The 22,456-nt window shown below is 52.8% G+C and overlaps 1 protein-coding gene across 2 annotated transcripts in view; it reads right to left on the reverse strand.

Annotated features, from left to right (window-relative positions):
• Positions 1-11,576, reverse strand: part of LOC137310393 (phosphorylase b kinase gamma catalytic chain, skeletal muscle/heart isoform-like) — a 171,295-nt gene extending 159,719 nt beyond the window's left edge. For both annotated transcript variants that reach the window (XM_067978227.1, XM_067978226.1), the window contains exons 1-2: positions 11,485-11,576; positions 9,037-9,190 (exon numbers count right to left, since the gene is read on the reverse strand). In XM_067978227.1, coding sequence (XP_067834328.1) covers positions 9,037-9,119 — 83 coding nt within the window. In that variant the 5' untranslated portion in view covers positions 9,120-9,190; positions 11,485-11,576. The remainder of the gene's footprint in view (positions 1-9,036; positions 9,191-11,484) is intronic.
• Between the last annotated feature and the right edge of the window lie 10,880 nt (positions 11,577-22,456).

A 22,456-nucleotide genomic window follows, 5' to 3' on the forward strand; every position in this document is an offset into this window, starting at 1 on the left:
TGGAGGTGTCAAGGACAGAATCTATTTGGTTAGAGTTAAGAAACAATAGAGGTGCCATTACACTACTGGGTGTATTCTATAGATCACCAACTAGTGGGAAGGATATAGAGGAGCAAATTTGCAGGGAAATTACAGAGAGGTGCAAGAACTATAAAGTAGTGATAATGGGGGACTTCAACTATCCTAATATAGACTGGATAGTAATAGAGTAAAGGGCAAAGAGGGGGAGGAATTTCTGAAGTGTGTTCAGGAGAACCTTCTTGATCAGGAGAACTTTCCAGCCCAATGAGGAAGGAGGAATTGCTGGACCTGGTTCTGGGGAATGAGGTGGGTCAAGTGGAGCAAGTGTCAGTGGGGGAACATTTAGGGAACAGTGATCATAGTATCATAAGGTTTAGATTAGTTACAGAAAAGGAGGAAGAGCAAGCTAGAGTAAAAATACTTAATTGGAAGAGGGCCATTTTCAGTGGCTTGAGAACGGATCAGGCCCGGGTAAATTGGAATCAAAGATTGGCAGGCAAAACTGTAATCGAACAATGAGCGGCCTTTAAAGAGGAGATGGTTCGGGTACAGTCTAGGTACATTCCCACGAGAGGGAAAGGTAGGGCAACTAAAGCCAGAGCTCCCTGGATGACAAAAGAGAGAGAACGAGTAAGATGAAGCAGAAAAAGGAGGTGTATGACAGATGTCAGGTTGATAATACAAGTGAGAACCAGTCTGAATATAGAAAGTACAGAGGAGAAGTGAAAAAGGAAATAAGACGGGCAAAGAGAGAGTGTGAGAATAGACTGGCGGCCAACATAAAAGGGAATCCCAAGTCTTTTTTGGGAAAAAAATAGTAAATGGGTAGTAAGAGGAGGGGTGGGGCTGATTAGGGACCAAAAAGGAGATCTACTTATGGACAGAGGGGATGGCTGAGGTACTAAATGAGTACTTTGCATCTGTCTTTACCAAGGAAGAAGGTGCTGTCAAAGTCATAGCAAAAGGGGAGGTAGTTGAGTTACTGGACGGGGTAAAAATTGATAAAGAGGAAGTACTAGATCTAAATCTATGCTTAAAGTAGATAAGTCACCCGGTCCGGATGGGATGCATCCTAGGTTGCTGAGGGAAGTAAGGGTGGAAATTGTGGAGGTACTGGCCTTAATCTTCCAATCATCCTTAGATACGGGGGTGGTGCCAGAGGTCTGGAGAATTGCAAATGTTACACCTTTGCTCAAAACAGACTGTAAGGAATAAACCCAGCAACTACAGGCCAGTCAGTTTAATCTCAGTGGTGGGAAAACTTTTTGGGATAATCCAGGGCAAATTAATAGTAATTTGGACATGTGCGGTTTAATAAAGGAAAGCCAGCACAGACTTGTTAAAGGCAAATCATGTTTAACTAACTTGATTGAGTTTTTTGATGAGGTAACAGAGAGGATTGATGAGGGCAACGCAGTTGATATGATGTGTATATGGACTTTCAAAAGGTCTTTGATAAAGTGCCACATAATAGAGTTGTCAGCAAAATTGAAGCCCATGGAATAAAAGGGGCAGTGGCAGCATGGATACCAAATTGGCTAAGTGACAGGAAACAGAGAGTAGTGGTGAATGGTTGTTTTCGGACTGGAGGGAGGTGTACAGTGGTGTTCCCCAGGGGTCGGTACTAGGACCACTGCATTTTTTGATATGTATTATTCACTTGGACTTGGGTGTACAGGGCACAATCTCAAAATTTGCAGATGATATAAAACTTGGAAGTGTACTAAACAGTAAGGAGGAGAGTGATAGACTTCAAAAGGACACAGATAGATGTGGTCGATGAAATTTAGTGCAGAAAAGTGCGAAGTGATACATTTTGGCAGGAAGAACGAGGAGAGGCAATATAAACTAAATGGTACAATTCTAAAGGGGGTGCAAGAACAGAGAGATCTGGGGGTATATGCGCACAAATCTTTGAAGGTGACAGGACAGGTTGAGAAAGCGGTTAAAAAGGCATATGGGATCCTGGGCTTTATAAATAGAGGCATGGGCTCTGATATGCAGGGAGGCAGGATGGCAGCGGGGGCGATTGGGCGTGTGGCAAACCTGCATGAAACAAACTTAGCGTTTCCGACATGATCGCACGTTGATTAACTAATTGGTTAACGTCCTGTCCGGAGGGGTGAGATCGGGGGAAGATCGGGAGGGTGAGCTCGGGGGAAGATCGGGAGGGTGAGATCGGGGGGGGGGGGGGGGGGGAGACCGGGTGGGTGAGATCGGGGGAAGATCGGGAGGAGATCAGGAGGGTGAAGAGGCGGGACATTGGAGTGGGTTCATTTAATGTTTTCATTTCATTGCATGGTTTTTTATTTACTTTATTTAGTTTCTTTTTCCCTGATCCAGCCCTTTACGCCTGGTTTCACCAGGCATGAATCAGAAGTGGTGGGCATGCCGCCCAGGTAAGTTAAAAATCTTTCTAATCATTTCATCTGTCCCAGGTGAAGAGCCTTCAGTACCTCAATGAGGTACATTTGGCTCTTTAACTGTCATTCTGCCGGCTTTAATTGCCGGCGAGACTTCCATTTTCAGGTCTCCCACGGACACACAGGTGGGTCCCTGGGAAACTCGGAAGCCAGCGGGTTGGAGCCGGCTTCCGAACCAGGACGGGATTTGCGCGATTTTCAGAGCCCCCCGCTCCCAACGCACCTGCATAGGGTACAAAAGCAAGGAAGTTATGTTGAACCTTTATGAAACACTGATTCGGCCACAACTGGAAGGATGCAAAGGCCTTAAGTGGGGGTGCAGAAAAGATTTACTAGAACGGTTCCATGGATGAGAGACTTCAGTTATGTGGAGAGACTGGAGAAGCTGGGGTTGTTCTCCTTAGAGCAGAAAAGGTTGCGAGGAGATTTGTTCAAAATTATGAAGGGTTTAGATAAAGTAAATAAAGAGAAACTGTTCCCATTGGCGGAGGGGTCGAGAACCAGAGGACAGATGATTGCCAAAAGAACCAAAGACGAAGTGAGGAAAAACTTTTTTACACAGTGAGTAATTATCTGGAACGTGCTGCCTGAAAGGGTGGTGGAGGCAGATTCAATCATGGCTTTCAAAAAGGAATTGAATAAATATTTGAAGGGAAAAATTTGGAGGGCTATGGAGAAAGAGCGGGGGAATGGGACTAAGAGCTGGCACAGGCTCGATGGGCCGAATGGCCTCCTTCTGTTCTGTAACAATTCTATGATCCTCTGATTCAAATAAAGCCAGGATCCGATATGCATCTTTAACAGCCTTCTCAACTTGTCCTGCCGCTACTCCAGGATGGTCAGACCAGTAACTTGATACAACTCCCATTTATACACCACTTTTAACGTAGTAAAACGTCGCAAGGTGCTTCACAGGAGCGATTATCAAACAAAACTTGACACTGAGCCACATAAGGAGATATTAGGACAGGTGACAAGAGGTAGGTTTTAAGGAGCATCTTAAAGGAGGAAAGACGGATGGAGAGGCGGGGAGGTTTGGGGAGGGAATTCCAGAACTTAGGCAGTTGATGGCATGGCCGCCAATGGTGGAGCAATTAAAATCGGGGATGCGCAAGAGGCAAGAATTGGAGGAGCGCAGAGATCTCGGAGGGTTGTAGGGTTGCAGGAGGTTACAGAGATAGGGAGGTGCGAGGCCATGAAAGGATTTGAAAACAAGGATAAGAATTTTACAATGGAGGCGTTCTCAGAACGGGAGCCAATGTAGGTCAGCGAGCACAGGGGTGATAGGTGAACGGAATACAGTACTAAAGGTGCGGGTCCAGCCGGAACTGGACGCACTGCCCAAGGCGGGTCCGGCCGGAACTGGACGCACTGCCCAAGGCGGGTCCGGCCGGAACTGGACGCACTGCCCAAGGCGGGTCCGGCCGGAACTGGACGCACTGCCCAAGGCGGGTCCGGCCGGAACTGGACGCACTGCCCAAGGCGGGTCCGGCCGGAACTGGACGCACTGCCCAAGGCGGGTCCGGCCGGAACTGGATGCACTGCCCAAGGCGGGTCTGACCAGAACTGGACATAGTGCTCATAGAATCATAGAAATTTACAGCACAGGAGGCCATTTGGCCCATCGTGTCTGTGCTGGCCGAAAAAGAGTTCTCCAGCCGAATCCCACTTTCCAGCTCTTCGTCCGTAGCCCTGTAGGCTAATGCACTTCAAATGCATATCCAAGTACTTTTTAAATGCGATCAGGCTTTCTGCCTCTATCACCCTTTCAGGCAGTGAGTTCCAGATCCCCACCACCCTCTGAGTGAAAAAAACTCTCCTCAGCTCCCTTCTAATCCTTCTACCAATTACTTTAAATCAATGCCCCCTGGTTATTGACCTCTCTGCTAAGGGAAATAGGTCCTCCCTATCCACTCTATCTCGGCCCCTCATAATTTTATACACCTCAATTAAATTTCCCCTCAGTCTCCTCTGTTCCAAAGAAAACAACCCCAGCCTATCCAATCTTTCCTCATAGCTAAAATTCTCCAGTCCTGGCAACATCCTCGTAAATCTCCTCTGTACCCTCTCTAGTGCAATCACATCTTTCCTGTAATGTGGTGACCAGAACTGTGCGCAGTACTCAAGCTGTGGCCTAACCAATGTTTTATACAGTTCTAGCAGAACCCCTTAGCTCTTATATTCTATGCCTCGGCTAATAAAGGAAAGTATCCCGTTTGCCTTCTTAACCAACTTATCTATCTGTCCTGCTACCTTCAAGGATCTGTGGACATGCACTCCAAGGTCCCTCTCTTCCTCTACACCTCTCAGTATCCTCCCATTTATTGTGTATTCCCTTGCCTTGTTTGCTCTCCCCTAATGCATTACCTCACACTTCTCCAGATTGAATTCCATTTGCCACTTTTCTGCCCACCTGACTAGTCCATTGATATCGTCCTACAGTCTACAGCTTTCCTCCTCACTATCAACCACATGGCCAACTTTTGTATCATCTGCAAACTTCTTAACCAAGGTGGTTCTGTCCACAACTGGACTCAGTACACGAGGTGGGTCTGAGCAGAACTGGACAAAGGAAGGGTGAGGCCAATTGGAGAGAAAAAAGGAGATCTTCTTTTGGTGGCATACTTAACATCGGTCTTCACTAGATAAGAGGATGCTGCCAATGTAGCAATAAAGGAGGTAGTACCGATATTGGACAGGGTAAAAATAGATAAAGAGGAGGTACTTAAAAGATTGGCAGTACTCAAAGTAGAAAAGTCACCCGGTCCGGATGGGATGCATCCTCAATTACTGAGGGAAGTAAGGGTGGAAATTGCGGAGGCTCTGGCCACAATCTTCCAATCCTCCTTAGATATGGAGATGGTGCCGGAGGTCTGGAGGATTGCAAATGTTACACCCTGTTCAAAAAAGGGGAGAGGGATAAACCCGGCAATTACAGGCCAGTCAGGCTAACGTCAGAGGGGGGAAACCTTTCGAGGCAATAATCCGGGACAAAATTAATTGGCACTTGGAAAAGTCTGGGCTAATAAATGAAAGTCAACATGGATTTGTTAAAGGAAAATTGTGTTTGATTAACTTGATTGAGTTCTTTGATGAAGTAACAGAGAGGGTTGATGAGGGTAGTGTGATTGATGTGTTTATGGACTTTCAAAAGGCATTTGATGAAGTGCCACACAATAGGCTTGTGAAGAAAATTAAAGCCCGTTGGATTAAAAGGACATGGCAGCGTGGATACAAAATTAGCTAAAGGACAGAAAGCAGAGAGTAGTGGTGAACTGTTGTTTTTCAGACTGGAGGGAAGTATACAGTGGTGTTCCCCAGGGGTCAGTATTAGGACCACTGCTCTCTTTGATATATATTAATGACCTGGACTTGAGTATACAGGATCTAATTTCCAAATTCGCAGACGACACAAAACTTGGAAATGTAGTAAACAATGTGGAGGATAGTAACAGACTTCAGGAGGAAATAGACAGACTGGTAAATTGGGCAGACACATGGCAGATGAAATTTAATGCAAAGAAGTTTGAAGTGATACATTTTAGTAGGAAGAATGAGGAGAGGCAATATCCTTTCAAGATCCTTAGGCAACTAAATGGTACAATTTTAAAGGGGGTGCAGGAACAGAGAGACCTGGGGGTATACGCATACAAATATTTGAAGGTAGCATGATAGGTTGAGAAGGCTGTTTAAAAAAGCATATGGGATCCTGGGCTTTATTAATAGAGTCATAGAGTACAAAAGTAAGGAAGTTGTGCTAAACCTTTATAAAACACTGGTTAGACCTCAGCTGGAGTATTGTGTTCAGTTCTGGGCACCACACTTTAGGAAGGATGTCAAGGCCTTAGAGAGGGTGCAGAGGAGATTTACTAGAATGATACCAGGGATGAGGGACATCAGTTATGTGGAGAGACTGGAGAAGCTGGGATTGTTCTCCTTAGAACAGAGAAGGTTAAGGGGAGATTTGATAGAGGTGTTCAAAATCATGAACTGTTTTGATACAGTAAATAAGGAGAAACTGTTTCAGTGGCAGAAGGGTCAGTAACCAGAGGACACAGATTTAACGTGATTGGCAAAAGAACCAGAGGCAACATGAGGAAACATTTTTTTTTACAGTGAGTTGTGATGATCTGGAATTCACTGCCTGAAAGGGCGGTGGAAGCAGATTCAATAATAACTTTCAAGAAGGAATTGGATAAATACTTGAAGGGGAAAAAAATTACAGGGCTATGGGAAAGAGCAGGGGGATGGGACTAATTGTATAACTTTCAAAGAGCTAGCATAGGCATGATGAGCAGAATGGCCTCCTTCTGTGCTGCAACATACTATGATGCCCAAGGCGGGTCTGACCAGAACTGGACGCAGTGCCCAAGGCGGGTCTGATCAGAACTGGACAATTTGATCACGATCTACTGTTTGGTTCTCTGTAGTGCGACATTCTATTGGCTGTGTTGATTGCCTGCTGTACTGCGTTGGGCACATTTAGTGTTGATGCTGCCCCTCGGCGACATCATCCGAAAATACAACGTCAGATTGCACATGTACGCTGATGACACCCAGCCTTACCTCACAACCACCTCTCTCCACCCCTCCACTCTCTCTCATTTGTCACATTTGTTGTCCGACATCCAGTACTGGATGAGCAAAAATTTCCTCCAACAAAACATTGGGAAAACCGAAGCCATTGTCTTTGGTCGCTGCCGCAAACTCCATTCCCTCGCCACCAACTCTATCCCTCTCCAAGCTGAACCAGACCGTTCGCAACCTCGACATCCCATTTGACCCTGAGATGAGCTTCCGACCACATATTCTCTCCATCACCAAGATCGCCTACTTCCACCTCCATCACATCGCCCGTCTCTGCCCTGCCTCAGCCCATCTGCTGCTGAAACCCTCATCCATGCCTCAGTTACCTCCAGACTGGACTATTCCAATGCTCTCCTGGCTGGCCTTCCATTTTCCACCCTCCATAAAATTGAGCTCATCCAAAACTCTGCTGCCCATATCCTAACTCACACCAAGTCCCATTCACCCATCACTCCTGTGCTCACTGACCTACATTGGCTCCCCGTCTGGGAAAGCCTCGATTTTAAAATTCTCATCCTAGTTTTCAAATCCCTCCATGGCCCTCGCCCCTCTCTATCTCTGTAACCTCCTCCAGCCCTATAACCCTCCGAGATCTCTGCGCTCCTCCAATTCTTGCCTCTTGCGCATCCCCGATTTTAATTGCTCCACCATTGGCGGCCGTGCCTTCAGCTGCCTAGGCCCTAAGCTCTGGAATTCCCTCCCTAAACCTCTCCGCCTCTCTACCTCCTTTCTGACGCTCCTTAAAACCTACCTCTTTGACCAAGCTTTTGTTCACCTGTCCTAACGTCTCCTTATGTGGTTTGGTGCCAAATTTTGTTTGACAATCGATCCTGTGAAGCGCCTTGGGACGTTTTACTACATGAAAGGCACTGTATAAATGCAAGTTGTTGTTGTTATTGTTGAGTGTACTAAGATTCCTAGTTCTATTTCACTTTTAATCCTTCAAAATCATACTACCTGACAGCACAGAAGCAGGCCATTCCGCCCATCCTGCCTGTGCATCCTCTTTGAAAGAGCTATCCAATTAATCCCACCTCCCTGCCCTTTCCCCTAGCCCGGCAATTTTGTTCTTTTTAAGGATTTATCCAATTTCCTTTTGGAAGTTATTATTGAATCTGCTTCCACCACCCTTTCAGGCAGCACATTCCAGATCAGAACAACTTGCTGCGTAAAATAATTTCTCCTCATCTCCCCTGATTTTTGGGCCCATGACTCGTACCCAGCCCATCCCACACTACCTCTCATTAACTCATAAGGGCAATCTACACACTCAAAAGAGTAGTGTAAATGAACATTTTCATTCACATTGACACATATTAAACAGAAAATCTATCACCAGAAATGTCCTTTCTATTTAAACTCCATTATTCTCTGTGGCGTTCTGTGTGTTAATGAATAGTGGGATTAATGCCCAAATACTGAGAGGAACAATCAGGATTCATGCTTCGTCCCAGAATTCCCACCCAATATGCAATCTTGGAATTCTTGAATAAATGTAGAAATCAGCACAATGGTTGTCCAGGAAATCTCACTGTGTCATGAGATCCACGGTCTCTGATAGCAAATCCCATCGATGGAGAATGAGGCCAGGAGCTGGCCCACATGAGGTGAGATTCACTCTGAGACAATGACTAAGAAGCTTGCTTAGTAATACAGTTAGAGTCCTGGGAATGGGTTTCCTGCATCACTGACTCAGGGGTCAAAGGGCACACGGACGCAGGGAGAATTAACAAGAAGAACGGAAGGGTCTTTCCAGAGCCAAACCTGCCGTGATTAATCTCCCAGTTAGTGATAAAAAGCTTGGCTTTGGTCTCATTCTTCTCCTGTTTTGATTACTTTATTCCCAGCTAAATATTTATTTTATCTCAGCTCAGTAGGAGATGGAAAGAGGAATTTGTATGATCAGGGATATAAAGAACCGCAATCGCAGTTTGATTGTACAATCTATGGGAAACATTTTACTCTCATGTTATTAAACACCTGGAATACAGCCTGAAATTATTACCGGCCGAGAATGTCCTTTGGGTCGTATTTGCCATAAAATTCCTGGGCCCCTTCCCAGTCTGGCATCTCTTCTTCACGAGTCATTGTGTCCTGTGTGGGAGGAGCTGTGCTCTTGAGATCAGCAGCTTGAATATCCTTATCGTGGCATCAATTAACTGTAAAAGAAGGAAAAGAACAGGCACATTAAAGGACATTAACACTGAAGGTAACTGCATGCATCTCGCACAACAACAACAGGACATAAAATTGTGTGTGTGTGTGACCAGAGACATTGACAGATTAAGTGAATGGGCAAAATTGTGGCAGATAGGTAAGTCATAGAGTCATAGAGTTATACAGCACGGATAGAGGCCCTTCGGCCCATCGTGTCCGCGCCGGCCATCAAGCCCTGTCTACTCTAATCCCATATTCCAGCATTTGGTCCGTAGCCTTGTATGCTATGGCATTTCAAGTGCTCATCCAAATGCTTCTTGAATGTTGTGAGGGTTCCTGCCTCCACAACCCTTTCAGGCAGTGAGTTCCAGACTCCAACCACCCTCTGGGTGAAAAGCTATGAGCAGTGGAGGTCCAAAGATCACTAAACTGTAGTATTTAGGTACAAAAGATAATCAAAAAGGCTGATGGAATATTAGCCTTTATAACTAGGGGGCTAGAGGATAAAGGGAAGTTTTGTTACAGCTATACAAAGCCCTGGTTAGACTATATCTGGTGTACTGTGTTCAGTTCTGGGCATCGCACCTTAGAAAGGATATATTGGCCTTGGAAGGAATGCAGAGCAGATTCACCAGAATGTTACCAGTGCTCCAAGGGTTAGATTATGAGGAGAGATTATATAAACTAGGTTAAGGAGTGATTTGATTGAGGGTTTTAGGATTTTGAAAGGAATCGACAGGGTAGAGAGAAACTTTTTCCGCTGGCGGGGGAGTTTAGGACAAGGGGACGTAACCTTAAAATCAGAGCCAGGCCATTCAAGAGAGAAATTAGGAAACACTTCTTCACACAAAGGGTGGTAGAAGTGAGGAACTCTCTCCCATAAAAAGCAGTAGATGCTAGCTCAATTAATAATTTTAAATCTGAGATCGACAGATTTTTGCTAGTCAACGGTATTAATGGATTTGGAGCCAAGGTGGGTGAATGGAGTTAGGATACAGATCAACCATAACCTCACTGAATGGTGGAACAGGCTCGAGGGGCTGAATGGCCTCCTCCTGTTCGTTTGTATGCATCGGTTTGTCCCTGACCCTTGTCCCTGTCCTATGCCCCTGATACCCTGTCCCTCTACACCTGCCCCTATCGTCCGGTCTCTGTTTCCCTGTGTTTGGGACCTGTCTCTTTCTCACACACCCTATCTTTGTCTCCCTGTCTCTGGATTTGGGACCCTGTCTCCCTCTCTCTATATCTAACCCTGTTTCCCTGCCTCCGTCTCCCTGTGTTTGGGACTCTGCCAATGTCTCCTTGTCCGTCCACCTCTCTCCTGTCCCCCTCTCCTCCACCCCCTCCCTCCCTCCCTCTCTCCTGTCCCCCTCTCCTCCACCCCCTCCCTCCCTCTCTCTCCCCTGTCCCCCGACTCCGTCTCTGTTTCCCTGTGTTTGGGACCTGTCTCTTTCTCCCGACCTCCATGCCCTGTCTCTGTCTCTCTGTCCCCCGCCCCCGCGTCTTTCTCCAGCGGCCGGGTGTCGAGTTTCTCTTCCACCTGCCGGGACCTCGGTCTGTGAGACGCCGCTCCCGAAAGTAAGAGAGGCCGGTCCCGGCTCCCGGCTCCCCGGGCCTTCCCCCGCCTCAGACCCGATCCGCCCCAATTAGAACCGGACCACCCGATCCCCTCCCCCTCCCCTCAGACCCCTCTCCCTCTCGCCTCCCCCCTCTCCCCGATCCCCCCCTCCCTCAGACCCCGATCCCCCCCTCCCTCAGACCCCGATCCCCCCCCTCCCTCAGACCCCGATCCCCCCCTCCCTCAGACCCCGATCCCCCCCTCCCTCAGACCCCGATCCCCCCCTCCCTCAGACCCCGATCCCCCCCCCCCTCAGACCCCGATCCCCCCCCCCCTCAGACCCCGATCCCCCCCCCCCTCAGACCCCGATCCCCCCCCCCCTCAGACCCCGATCCCCCCCCTCCCTCAGACCCCGATCCCCCCTCCCTCAGACCCCGATCCCCCCTCCCTCAGACCCCGATCCCCCCCTCCCTCAGACCCCGATCCCCCCCTCCCTCAGACCCCGATCCCCCCCTCCCTCAGACCCCGATCCCCCCCTCCCTCAGACCCCGATCCCCCCCTCCCTCAGACCCCGATCCCCCCCTCCCTCAGACCCCGATCCCCCCTCCCTCAGACCCCGATCCCCCCCTCCCTCAGACCCCGATCCCCCCCTCCCTCAGACCCCGATCCCCCCCTCCCTCAGACCCCGATCCCCCCCCCCCCTCAGACCCCGATCCCCCCCTCCCTCAGACCCCGAACCTGTTCCGATCCCGATCATCAAGCGGTTTTGCTTTCCAGGACCGCGCGACAAATGACGTCATCGACCTGCTCGAAATCAGGAAATTAAGAAAAACAAACCCCGCCCCCTCACAAACCCCGCCCCCTCACAAACCCCGCCCCCTCACAAACCCCGCCCCCTCACAAACCCCGCCCCCACACAAACCCCGCCCCCACACAAACCCCGCCCCCTCACAAACCCCGCCCCCTCATCTCCCTGACTCCCTCTCCCTCCCTCCCTGACTCTCTCTCTCCCTCCGTGACTCTGTCTCCCTCTCTCACTCTGTGATTCTCTCACTCCGTGACTCTCACTCTCACTCCGTGACTCTCACTCTCACTCCCTGACTCCCTCCCTCACTGCCTGATTCTCTCTCTCTCCATCCCTGACTCTCTCTCACTCTGTGACTCTCTCTCTCTCTCTCCCTTAATCTCTCTCTCACTCCCTGAATCTCTGAATCTTTCCCTCTCCCTCTCTGAATCTCTCCCCCTCTCTCCCTCCCTCCCTCCCTAACTCTCTCCCTCCCTCCCTGACTCTCTCCCTCCCTGACTCGACTCTCTCCCTCCCTGACTCGACTCTCTCCCTCCCTGACTCGACTCTCTCCCTCCCTGACTCGACTCTCTCACTCCCTGACTCGACTCTCTCACTCCCTGACTCGACTCTCTCCCTCCCTGACTCGACTCTCTCCCTCCCTGACTCGACTCTCTCACTCCCTGACACTCACTCTCCCTCCCTGACTCTCGCTGTCTCCCTCCCTGACTCTCTCTCTCACTCAGTGTCTCCCTCTCTCACTCTGTGACTCTCTCTCTCTCTCTCTCTCTATCTCTCCCTCTCACTCCGTGACTCTCTCTCTCCCTCCCTGACTCCCACTCTCTCACTCCCTGATTCTCTCTCCCTATCTGATTCTCTCTCACTTCCTGACTCTCTCTCTCTCTCTCTCTGTGACTTTCTCTCACACCCTGACTCTCTCTCCCTCCCTGATTCTCTCTCTCTCCCTCCCTGACTCTCTCTCTCACTCTCTGTGACTTTCTCTCACACCCTGACTCTCTCTCCCTCCCTGATTCTCTCTCTCTCCCTCCCTGACTCTCTCTCTCACTCCCCGACTCTCTCTCTCACTCCCCGACTCCCTCTCTCACTCCCCGACTCCCTCTCTCACTCCCCGACTCTCCCTCTCACTCCCTGACTCTCTCACTCTGTGAATCATCTCGCCCTCCCTGATTCTCTCTCTCTCCCTCCCTGACTCTCCCGCTCTCACTTCCTGAATCTCACTCTCTCACTCCCTGACTCCCTCTGTCCCTCGCTGACTCCCTCTGTCCCTCCCTGACACTCTCTCTCTCTCTCTCACTCCGTGACTCTCTCATTACCTGACTCTCTATCTCACTCTGTGACTCTCTCACTCCTGGACTCGCTCTCTCACTCCCTGACTCTCTCCCTTCCTCCCTGACTCCCTCCCTCACTGCTTGACTCTCTCTCTCTCTCACACCCTGACTCTCTCTCTCTCCCTGCCTGACACTCTCTCTCTCCTTCCCTGAATTTCTCTCTCTCTCCCTCCCTGACTCTCTCTCTCTCTCTCTCTCTCCCTCCCTGACTCTCTCTCTCTCTCTCCCTCCCTGACTCTCTCTCTCTCCCTCCCTGACTCCCTCTCTCCCTCCCTGACTCCCTGACTCCCTCCCTGACTCCCTCTCTCCCTCCCTGACTCCCTCTCTCCCTCCCTCCCTGACTCTCTCCCTCCCTCCCTGACTCTCTCCCTCCCTCCCTGACTCTCTCCCTCCCTCCCTGACTCTCTCCCTCCCTCCCTGACTCTCTCCCTCCCTCCCTGACTCTCTCCCTCCCTCCCTGACTCTCTCCCTCCCTCCCTGACTCTCTCCCTCCTTCCCTGACTCTCTCTCCCTCTCTCACTCCGTAATTCTCTCACTCCGTGACTCTCTCTCTCACTCCGTAACTATCTCACACCCTGACTCTCTCCTTCCCTGACTCTCTCTCTCCTACCCTGACTCCCTCTCTCACTCCCTGACTCCCTCTCTCACTCCCTGACTCTCTCTCACACTCCCTGACTCTCTCTCTCACTCCCTGACCCCCTCTCTCACTCCCTGACTCACTCACTCTGTGAATCATCTCGCCCTCCCTGATTCTCTCTCTCTCCCTCCCTGACTCTCCCGCTCTCACTTCCTGAATCTCACTCTCTCACTCCCTGACTCCCTCTGTCCCTCGCTGACTCCCTCTGTCCCTCCCTGACACTCTCTCTCTCTCTCTCACTCCGTGACTCTCTCATTACCTGACTCTCTATCTCACTCTGTGACTCTCTCACTCCTGGACTCGCTCTCTCACTCCCTGACTCTCTCCCTTCCTCCCTGACTCCCTCCCTCACTGCTTGACTCTCTCTCTCTCTCACACCCTGACTCTCTCTCTCTCCCTGCCTGACACTCTCTCTCTCCTTCCCTGAATTTCTCTCTCTCTCCCTCCCTGACTCTCTCTCTCTCTCTCTCTCTCCCTCCCTGACTCTCTCTCTCTCTCTCCCTCCCTGACTCTCTCTCTCTCCCTCCCTGACTCCCTCTCTCTCCCTCCCTGACTCCCTCTCTCCCTCCCTGACTCCCTGACTCCCTCCCTGACTCCCTCTCTCCCTCCCTCCCTGACTCTCTCCCTCCCTCCCTGACTCTCTCCCTCCCTCCCTGACTCTCTCCCTCCCTCCCTGACTCTCTCCCTCCCTCCCTGACTCTCTCCCTCCCTCCCTGACTCTCTCCCTCCCTCCCTGACTCTCTCCCTCCCTCCCTGACTCTCTCCCTCCCTCCCTGACTCTCTCCCTCCCTCCCTGACTCTCTCCCTCCTTCCCTGACTCTCTCTCCCTCTCTCACTCCGTAATTCTCTCACTCCGTGACTCTCTCTCTCACTCCGTAACTATCTCACACCCTGACTCTCTCCTTCCCTGACTCTCTCTCTCCTACCCTGACTCCCTCTCTCACTCCCTGACTCCCTCTCTCACTCCCTGACTCTCTCTCACACTCCCTGACTCTCTCTCACACTCCCTGACCCTCTCTCTCACTCCCTGACTCACTCACTCTGTGAATCATCTCGCCCTCCCTGACTCTCTCTCTCCCTCCCTGACTCTCCAGCTCTCACTCCCTGACTCACTCTGTCCCTCCCTGACTCTCTCTCTCTCTCACTCCGTGACTCTCTCTCTCCCTGACTCTCTCATTCCCTGACTCTCTATCGCACTCCGTGACTCTCTCTCTCCCTCCCTGACTCCCACTCTCTCACTCCCTGATTCTCTTTCCCTATCTGATTCTCTCTCACTTCCTGACTCTCTCTCTCTCTCTCACTCTGTGACTTTCTCTCACTCCCTGACACTCTCTCTCCCTCCGAGTCTCTCTCTCTCCCTCCCTGACTCCCTCTCTCACTCCCTGACTCTCTCCCTCCTTCCCTGACTCTCTCTCCCTCTCTCACTCCGTGATTCTCTCCCTCCCTGCCTCTCGCTCTCTCCCTCCCTGCCTCTCTCTCCCTCCCTCCCTGACTCTCTCTCCCTCCCTCCCTGACTCTCTCTCCCTCCCTCCCTGACTCTCTCTCCCTCCCTCCCTGACTCTCTCTCCCTCCCTCCCTGACTCTCTCTCACTCCCTGACTCTCTCTCTCACTCCCTGACTCTCTCTCTCATTCCGTGACTCTTTCTCTCACTCCCTGAGTCGCTCTCCCTCCCTCCCTGACTCTCTCCCTCCCTCCCTGACTCTCTCCCTCCCTCCCTGACTCTCTCCCTCCCTCCCTGACTCTCTCCCTCCCTCCCTGACTCTCTCCCTCCCTCCCTGACTCTCTCCCTCCCTCCCTGACTCTCTCCCTCCCTCCCTGACTCTCTCCCTCCCTCCCTGACTCTCTCCCTCCCTCCCTGACTCCCTCCCTCCCTGACTCTCTCCCTCCCTCCCTGACTCTCTCCCTCCCTCCCTGACTCTCTCCCTCCCTCCCTGACTCTCTCCCTCCCTCCCTGACTCTACTCTCTCACTCCCTGACTCTCTCTTTCTCTCCCTGACACTCTCTATCTCTCCATGACTCCCTCACTCACTCCCTGACTCTCTCTCTCCCTCCCTGACTCCCTCCCTCCCTCCCTGACTCCCTCCCTGACTCCCTCCCTCCCTCCCTCCCTGACTCCCTCCCTGACTCCCTCCCTGACTCCCTCCCTGACTCCCTCCCTCACTGCCTGACTCCCTCCCTCACTGCCTGACTCCCTCCCTCACTGCCTGACTCTCGCTCTCTCTCCCTGACTCTCGCTCTCTCTCCCTGACACTCACTCTCCCTCCCTGACTCTCGCTGTCTCCCTCCCTGACTCTCTCTCTCTCACTCCCTGACGATCTCTCATTCCGTGATTCTTTCTCTCACTCCCTGAGTCGTTCTCTCTCACTCCCTGAGTCGTTCTCTCTCACTCCCTGACTCTCTCTCTCACTCCCTGACTCTCTCTCTCACTCCCTGACTCTCTCTCTCACTCCCTGACTCTCTCTCTCACTCCCTGACTCTCTCTCTCACTCCCTGACTCTCTCTCTCACTCCCTGACTCTCTCTCTCACTCCCTCCCTGACTCTCTCTCTCTCCCTCCCTGACTCTCTCTCTCCCTCCCTGACTCTCTCTCTCTCAATCTGTGACTCTCTCTCTCCCTCCCTCCCTGAATCTCTCTCTCACTCAGTGTCTCCCTCTCTCACTCTGTGACTCTCTCTCTCTATCTCTCCCTCTCACTCCGTGACTCTCTCCCTCGCACTCCCTGACTCTCTCTCTGTGACTCTCTCTCTCACTCAATGTCTCTCTCTCTCACTCCGTAACTATCTCACTCCCAGACTCTCTCCCTCCCTCACTGCCTGACTCTCTCACACCCTGACTCTCTCCCTCCCTCCCTGACTCTCTCTCTCTCCCTCCCTCCCTGACTCTCTCTCTCTCCCTCCCTCCCTGACTCTCTCTCTCTCCCTCCCTCCCTGACTCTCTCTCTCTCCCTCCCTCCCTGACTCTCTCTCTCTCCCTCCCTCCCTGACTCTCTCTCTCTCCCTCCCTCCCTGACTCTCTCTCTCTCCCTCCCTCCCTGACTCTCTCTCTCTCCCTCCCTCCCTGACTCTCTCTCTCTCCCTCCCTCCCTGACTCTCTCTCTCTCCCTCCCTCCCTGACTCTCTCTCTCTCCCTCCCTCCCTGACTCTCTCTCTCTCCCTCCCTCCCTGACTCTCTCTCTCTCCCTCCCTCCCTGACTCTCTCTCTCTCCCTCCCTCCCTGACTCTCTCTCTCTCCCTCCCTCCCTGACTCTCTCTCTCTCCCTCCCTCCCTGACTCTCTCTCTCTCCCTCCCTCCCTGACTCTCTCTCTCTCCCTCCCTCCCTGACTCTCTCTCTCTCCCTCCCTCCCTGACTCTCTCTCTCTCCCTCCCTCCCTGACTCTCTCTCTCTCCCTCCCTCCCTGACTCTCTCTCTCTCCCTCCCTCCCTGACTCTCTCTCTCTCCCTCCCTCCCTGACTCTCTCTCCCTCCCTCCCTCACTCTCTCTCCCTCCCTCCCTGACTCACTCTCTCTCCCTCCCTCCCTGACTCACTCTCTCTCCCTCCCTCCCTGACTCTCTCTCCCTCCCTCCCTGACTCTCTCTCCCTCCCTCCCTGACTCTCTCTCCCTCCCTCCCTGACTCTCTCTCCCTCCCTCCCTGACTCTCTCTCCCATTCCGTGACTCTTTCTCTCACTCCCTGAGTCGCTCTCTCTCACTCCCTGACTCTCTCCCTCCCTCCCTGACTCTCTCCCTCCCTCCCTGACTCTACTCTCTCACTCCCTGACTCTCTCTCTCTCTCCTTGACACTCTCTATCTCTCCATGACTCCCTCACTCACTCCCTGACTCTCTCTCTCCCTCCCTGACTCTCTCTCTCCCTCCCTGACTCCCTCCCTCCCTCCCTGACTCCCTCCCTCCCTCCCTGACTCCCTCCCTGACTCCCTGACTCCCTCCCTGACTCCCTCCCTCCCTCCCTCACTGCCTGACCCTCTCTCTTGCACCCTAACTCTCGCTCTCTCTCCCTGACACTCACTCTCCCTCCCTGACTCTCGCTGTCTCCCTCCCTGACTCTCTCTCTCTCACTCCCTGACTATCTCTCATTCCGTGATTCTTTCTCTCACTCCCTGAGTCGTTCTCTCTCACTCCCTGACTCTCTCTCTCTCACTCCCTGACTCTCTCTCTCTCCCTCACTGAATCTCTCTCTCTCAATCTGTGACTCTCTCTCTCCCTCCCTCCCTGAATCTCTCTCTCACTCAGTGTCTCCCTCTCTCACTCTATGACTCTCTCTCTCTATCTCTCCCTCTCACTCCGTGACTCTCTCCCTCGCACTCCCTGACTCTCTCTCTGTGACTCTCCCTCTCACTCCGTGACTCTCTCTCTCCCTCCCTGACTCCCACTCTCTCACTCCCTGATTCTCTTTCCCTATCTGATTCTCTCTCACTGCCTGACTCTCTCTCTCCCTCTCTGAGTCTCTCTCTCTCCCTCTCTGAGTCTCTCTCTCTCCCTCCCTGAGTCCCCCTCTCACTCCCTGACTCTCTCCCTCCTTCCCTGACTCTCTCTCCCTCTCTCACTCCGTGATTCTCTCACTCCCAGACTCTCTCCCTCCCTCACTGCCTGACTATCTCACACCCTGACTCTCTCTCTCCCTCCCTGCCTCTCTCTCTCCCTCCCTGCCTCTCTCTCTCCCTCCCTGCCTCTCGCTCTCTCACTCCCTGACTCTCTCTCCCTCCCTGCCTCTCTCTCTCACTCCCTGACTATCTCTCATTCCGTGACTCTTTCTCTCGCTCCCTGAGTCGCTCTCTCTCGCTCCCTGAGTCGCTCTCTCTCGCTCCCTGAGTCGCTCTCTCTCGCTCCCTGAGTCGCTCTCTCTCGCTCCCTGAGTCGCTCTCTCTCGCTCCCTGACTCTCTCTCACTCTGTGACTCTCTCTCACTCTGTGACTCTCTCTCACTCTCACTCCGTGACTCCCTCTCCCTTGCATTCCCTGACTCTCTCTCTGTGACTCCATCTCTCACGGAGTGACTCTCTCCCTTCCTCCCTGACTCCCACTCTCTCACTCCCTCACTCCCTGATTCGCTCTCTCACTCCGTGACTTTTTCTCTCTAACTTCCTGACTCTCTCACTCCGTGACTCTTTCTCTCTCTCCCTGACTCTTTCTCTCACTCCCTGAGTCACTCTCTCTCCCTCCCTGATTATCTCTATCTCACTCCCTGACTCTATCTCTCACTCCGACTCTCTCTCTCTCACTCCTTGACTCTCTCTCTCTCACTCCTTGACTCTCTCTCTCTCACTCCTTGACTCTCTCTCTCTCACTCCCTGACTCCCTCACTCATGCCCTGACTCTCTCTCTCACTCCATGACTCACTCTCTCACTCCGTGACTACGTCACTCTCAGACTCTCTCTCTCCCTCACTGCCTGACACCCTCCCTCACTGCCTGACTCTCTCCTTCCCTGACTCTCTCTCTCCTTCCCTGACTCCCTCTCTCACTCCCTGACTCTCCCTCTCACTCCCTGACTCACTCTCACTCCGTGACTCCCTCTCACTCCATGACTCCCTCTCTCTCTCCCTGACTCTCGCTCTCTCTCCCTCCCTGACTCTCTCTCTCACTCCCTGACTCTCTCTCTCACTCCCTGACTCTCTCTCTCACTCCCTGACTCTCTCTCTCACTCCCTGACTCTCTCTCTCACTCCCTGACTCTCTCCACCTCTCTCACTCTGTAACTCTCTCACTCCCAAACTCACTCCCTCCCTGACTCTCTCTCTCACTCCCTGACTCTCCCTCTCACTCCCTGACTCACTCTCACTCCCTGACTCCCTCTCACTCCATGACTCCCTCACTCACACCCTGACTCTCTCTCTCTCTCCCTCCCTGACTCTCTCTCTCACTCCCTGACTCTCTCTCTCACTCCCTGACTCTCTCTCACTCCCCGACTCTCACTCTCCCTCCCTGACTATCTCTCCCTCTCTCACTCTGTAACTCTCTCACTCCCAAACTCACTCCCTCCCTGACTCTCTCTCTCACTCCCTGACTATCTCTCCCTCTCTCACTCTCTGACTCTCTCTCATTCCGTGACTCTTTCTCTCTCATTCCGTGACTCTTTCTCTCTCATTCCGTGACTCTTTCTCTCTCATTCCGTGACTCTTTCTCTCTCATTCCGTGACTCTTTCTCTCTCATTCCGTGACTCTTTCTCTCTCATTCCCTGACTCTTTCTCTCTCATTCCCTGACTCTTTCTCTCTCTCCCTGACTCTTTCTCTCTCTCCCTGACTCTTTCTCTCTCTCCCTGACTCTTTCTCTCTCTCCCTGACTCTTTCTCTCTCTCCCTGACTCTTTCTCTCTCTCCCTGACTCTTTCTCTCTCTCCCTGACTCTTTCTCTCTCTCCCTGACTCTTTCTCTCTCTCCCTGACTCTTTCTCTCTCTCCCTGACTCTTTCTCTCTCTCCCTGACTCTTTCTCTCTCTCCCTGACTCTTTCTCTCTCTCCCTGACTCTTTCTCTCTCTCCCTGACTCTTTCTCTCTCTCCCTGACTCTTTCTCTCTCTCCCTGACTCTTTCTCTCACTCCCTGACTCTCTCTCTCACTCCCAGACTCTCTCTCTCACTCCCAGACTCTCTCTCTCACTCCCAGACTCTCTCTCTCACTCCCTGACTCTCTCTCTCACTCCCTGACTCTCTCTCTCACTCCCTGACTCTCTCTCTCTCACTCCCTGACTCTCTCTCTCACTCCCTGACTCTCTCTCACTCCCTGACTCTCTCTCACTCCCTGACTCTCTCTCTCACTCCCTGACTCTCTCTCACTCCCTGACTCTCTCTCACTCCCTGACTCTCTCTCACTCCCTGACTCTCTCTCACTCCCTGACTCTCTCTCACTCCCTGACTCTCTCTCTCCCTCCCTGAATTTCTCTCTCTCTCCCTCCCTGAATTTCTCTCTCTCTCCCTCCCTGACTCACTCTCTCTCTCCCTCCCTGACTCTCTCTCTTACTCCCTGAATCTCTCTCTCTCCCTCCCTGAATCTCTCTCTCTCACTCTGTGACTCTCTCTCTCTCACTCTGTGACTCCCTCTCACTCCGTGACTCTCTCCCTCGCACTCCCTGACTCTCTCTCTGTGACTCTATCTCTCACTCTGTGACTCTCTCTCTCTCTCTCCCTCCCTGACTCCCACTCTCTCACTCCCTTACTCTCTCTCTCACTCCCTGACTCCCTCTCTCACTCCCTGACTCCCTCTCTCACTCCCTGACTCCCTCTCTCACTCCCTGACTCTCCAGCTCTCACTCCCTGACTCACTCTGTCCCTCCCTGACTCTCTCTCTCTCTGAATCATCTCGCCCTCCCTGACTCTCTCTCTCCCTCCCTGACTCTCCAGCTCTCTCTCCCTGACTCTCTCTCTCCCTGACTCTCTCATTCCCTGACTCTATCTCACTCTGTGACTCTCTCACTCCTGGACTCGCTCTCTCACTCCCTGACTCTCTCTCTTCCTCCCTGACTCCCTCCCTCACTGCCTCCCTCCCTCACTGCCTCCCTCCCTCACTGCCTCCCTCCCTCACTGCTTGACTCCCTCTCTCACATCCTGACTCTCTCTCTCCCTCCCTGAATTTCTCTCTCTCTTCCTCCCTGACTCTCTCTTACTCCCTGACTCTCTCTCTCTCCCTCCCTGAATCTCTCTCTCTCACTCTGTGACTCCCTCTCACTCCGTGACTCTCTCCCTCGCACTCCCTGACTCTCTCTCTGTGACTCTATCTCTCACTTCCTGACTCTCTCTCTCTCTCTCACTCTGTGACTTTCTCTCACTCCCTGACACTCTCTCTCCCTCCGAGTCTCTCTCTCTCCCACCCTGACTCTCTCTCTCCCTCCCTGACTCTCTCTCTCCCTCCCTGACTCCCTCTTTCCCTCCCTGACTCCCTCTCTCCCTCCTTCCCTGACTCTCTCTCCCTCTCTCACTCCGTGATTCTCTCCCTCCCTGCCTCTCGCTCTCTCCCTCCCTGCCTCTCTCTCCCTCCCTCCCTGCCTCTCTCTCCCTCCCTCCCTGCCTCTCTCTCCCTCCCTCCCTGCCTCTCTCTCCCTCCCTCCCTGCCTCTCTCTCTCTCCCTCCCTGCCTCTCTCTCTCTCCCTCCCTGCCTCTCTCTCCCTCCCTCCCTGCCTCTCTCTCCCTCCCTCCCTGACTCTCTCTCCCTCCCTCCCTGACTCTCTCTCCCTCCCTCCCTGACTCTCTCTCCCTCCCTCCCTGACTCTCTCTCCCTCCCTCCCTCCCTGACTCTCTCTCCCTCCCTCCCTGCCTCTCTCTCCCTCCCTGACTCTCTCTCCCTCCCTCCCTGACTCTCTCTCCCTCCCTCCCTGACTCTCTCTCCCTCCCTCCCTGACTCTCTCTCCCTCCCTCCCTCCCTGACTCTCTCTCCCTCCCTCCCTCCCTGACTCTCTCTCCCTCCCTCCCTGACTCTCTCTCCCTCCCTCCCTGCCTCTCTCTCCCTCCCTCCCTGCCTCTCTCTCTCTCCCTCCCTGCCTCTCTCTCCCTCCCTCCCTGCCTCTCTCTCCCTCCCTGACTCTCTCTCCCTCCCTCCCTGACTCTCTCTCCCTCCCTCCCTGACTCTCTCTCCCTCCCTCCCTGACTCTCTCTCTCTCCCTCCCTGCCTCTCTCTCCCTCCCTCCCTGACTCTCTCTCCCTCCCTGACTCTCTCTCCCTCCCTGACTCTCTCTCCCTCCCTCCCTGACTCTCTCTCCCTCCCTCCCTGACTCTCTCTCCCTCCCTCCCTCCCTGACTCTCTCTCCCTCCCTCCCTCCCTGACTCTCTCTCCCTCCCTCCCTCCCTGACTCTCTCTCCCTCCCTCCCTCCCTGACTCTCTCTCCCTCCCTCCCTGACTCTCTCTCACTCCCTCCCTGACTCTCTCTCCCTCCCTCCCTGCCTCTCTCTCCCTCCCTCCCTGCCTCTCTCTCCCTCCCTCCCTGCCTCTCTCTCCCTCCCTGCCTCTCTCTCCCTC

The sequence above is a fragment of the Heptranchias perlo genome, unplaced genomic scaffold (assembly GCF_035084215.1).
Source record: "Heptranchias perlo isolate sHepPer1 unplaced genomic scaffold, sHepPer1.hap1 HAP1_SCAFFOLD_251, whole genome shotgun sequence".
In the NCBI taxonomy this organism is placed as follows: Eukaryota; Metazoa; Chordata; class Chondrichthyes; order Hexanchiformes; family Hexanchidae; genus Heptranchias; species Heptranchias perlo.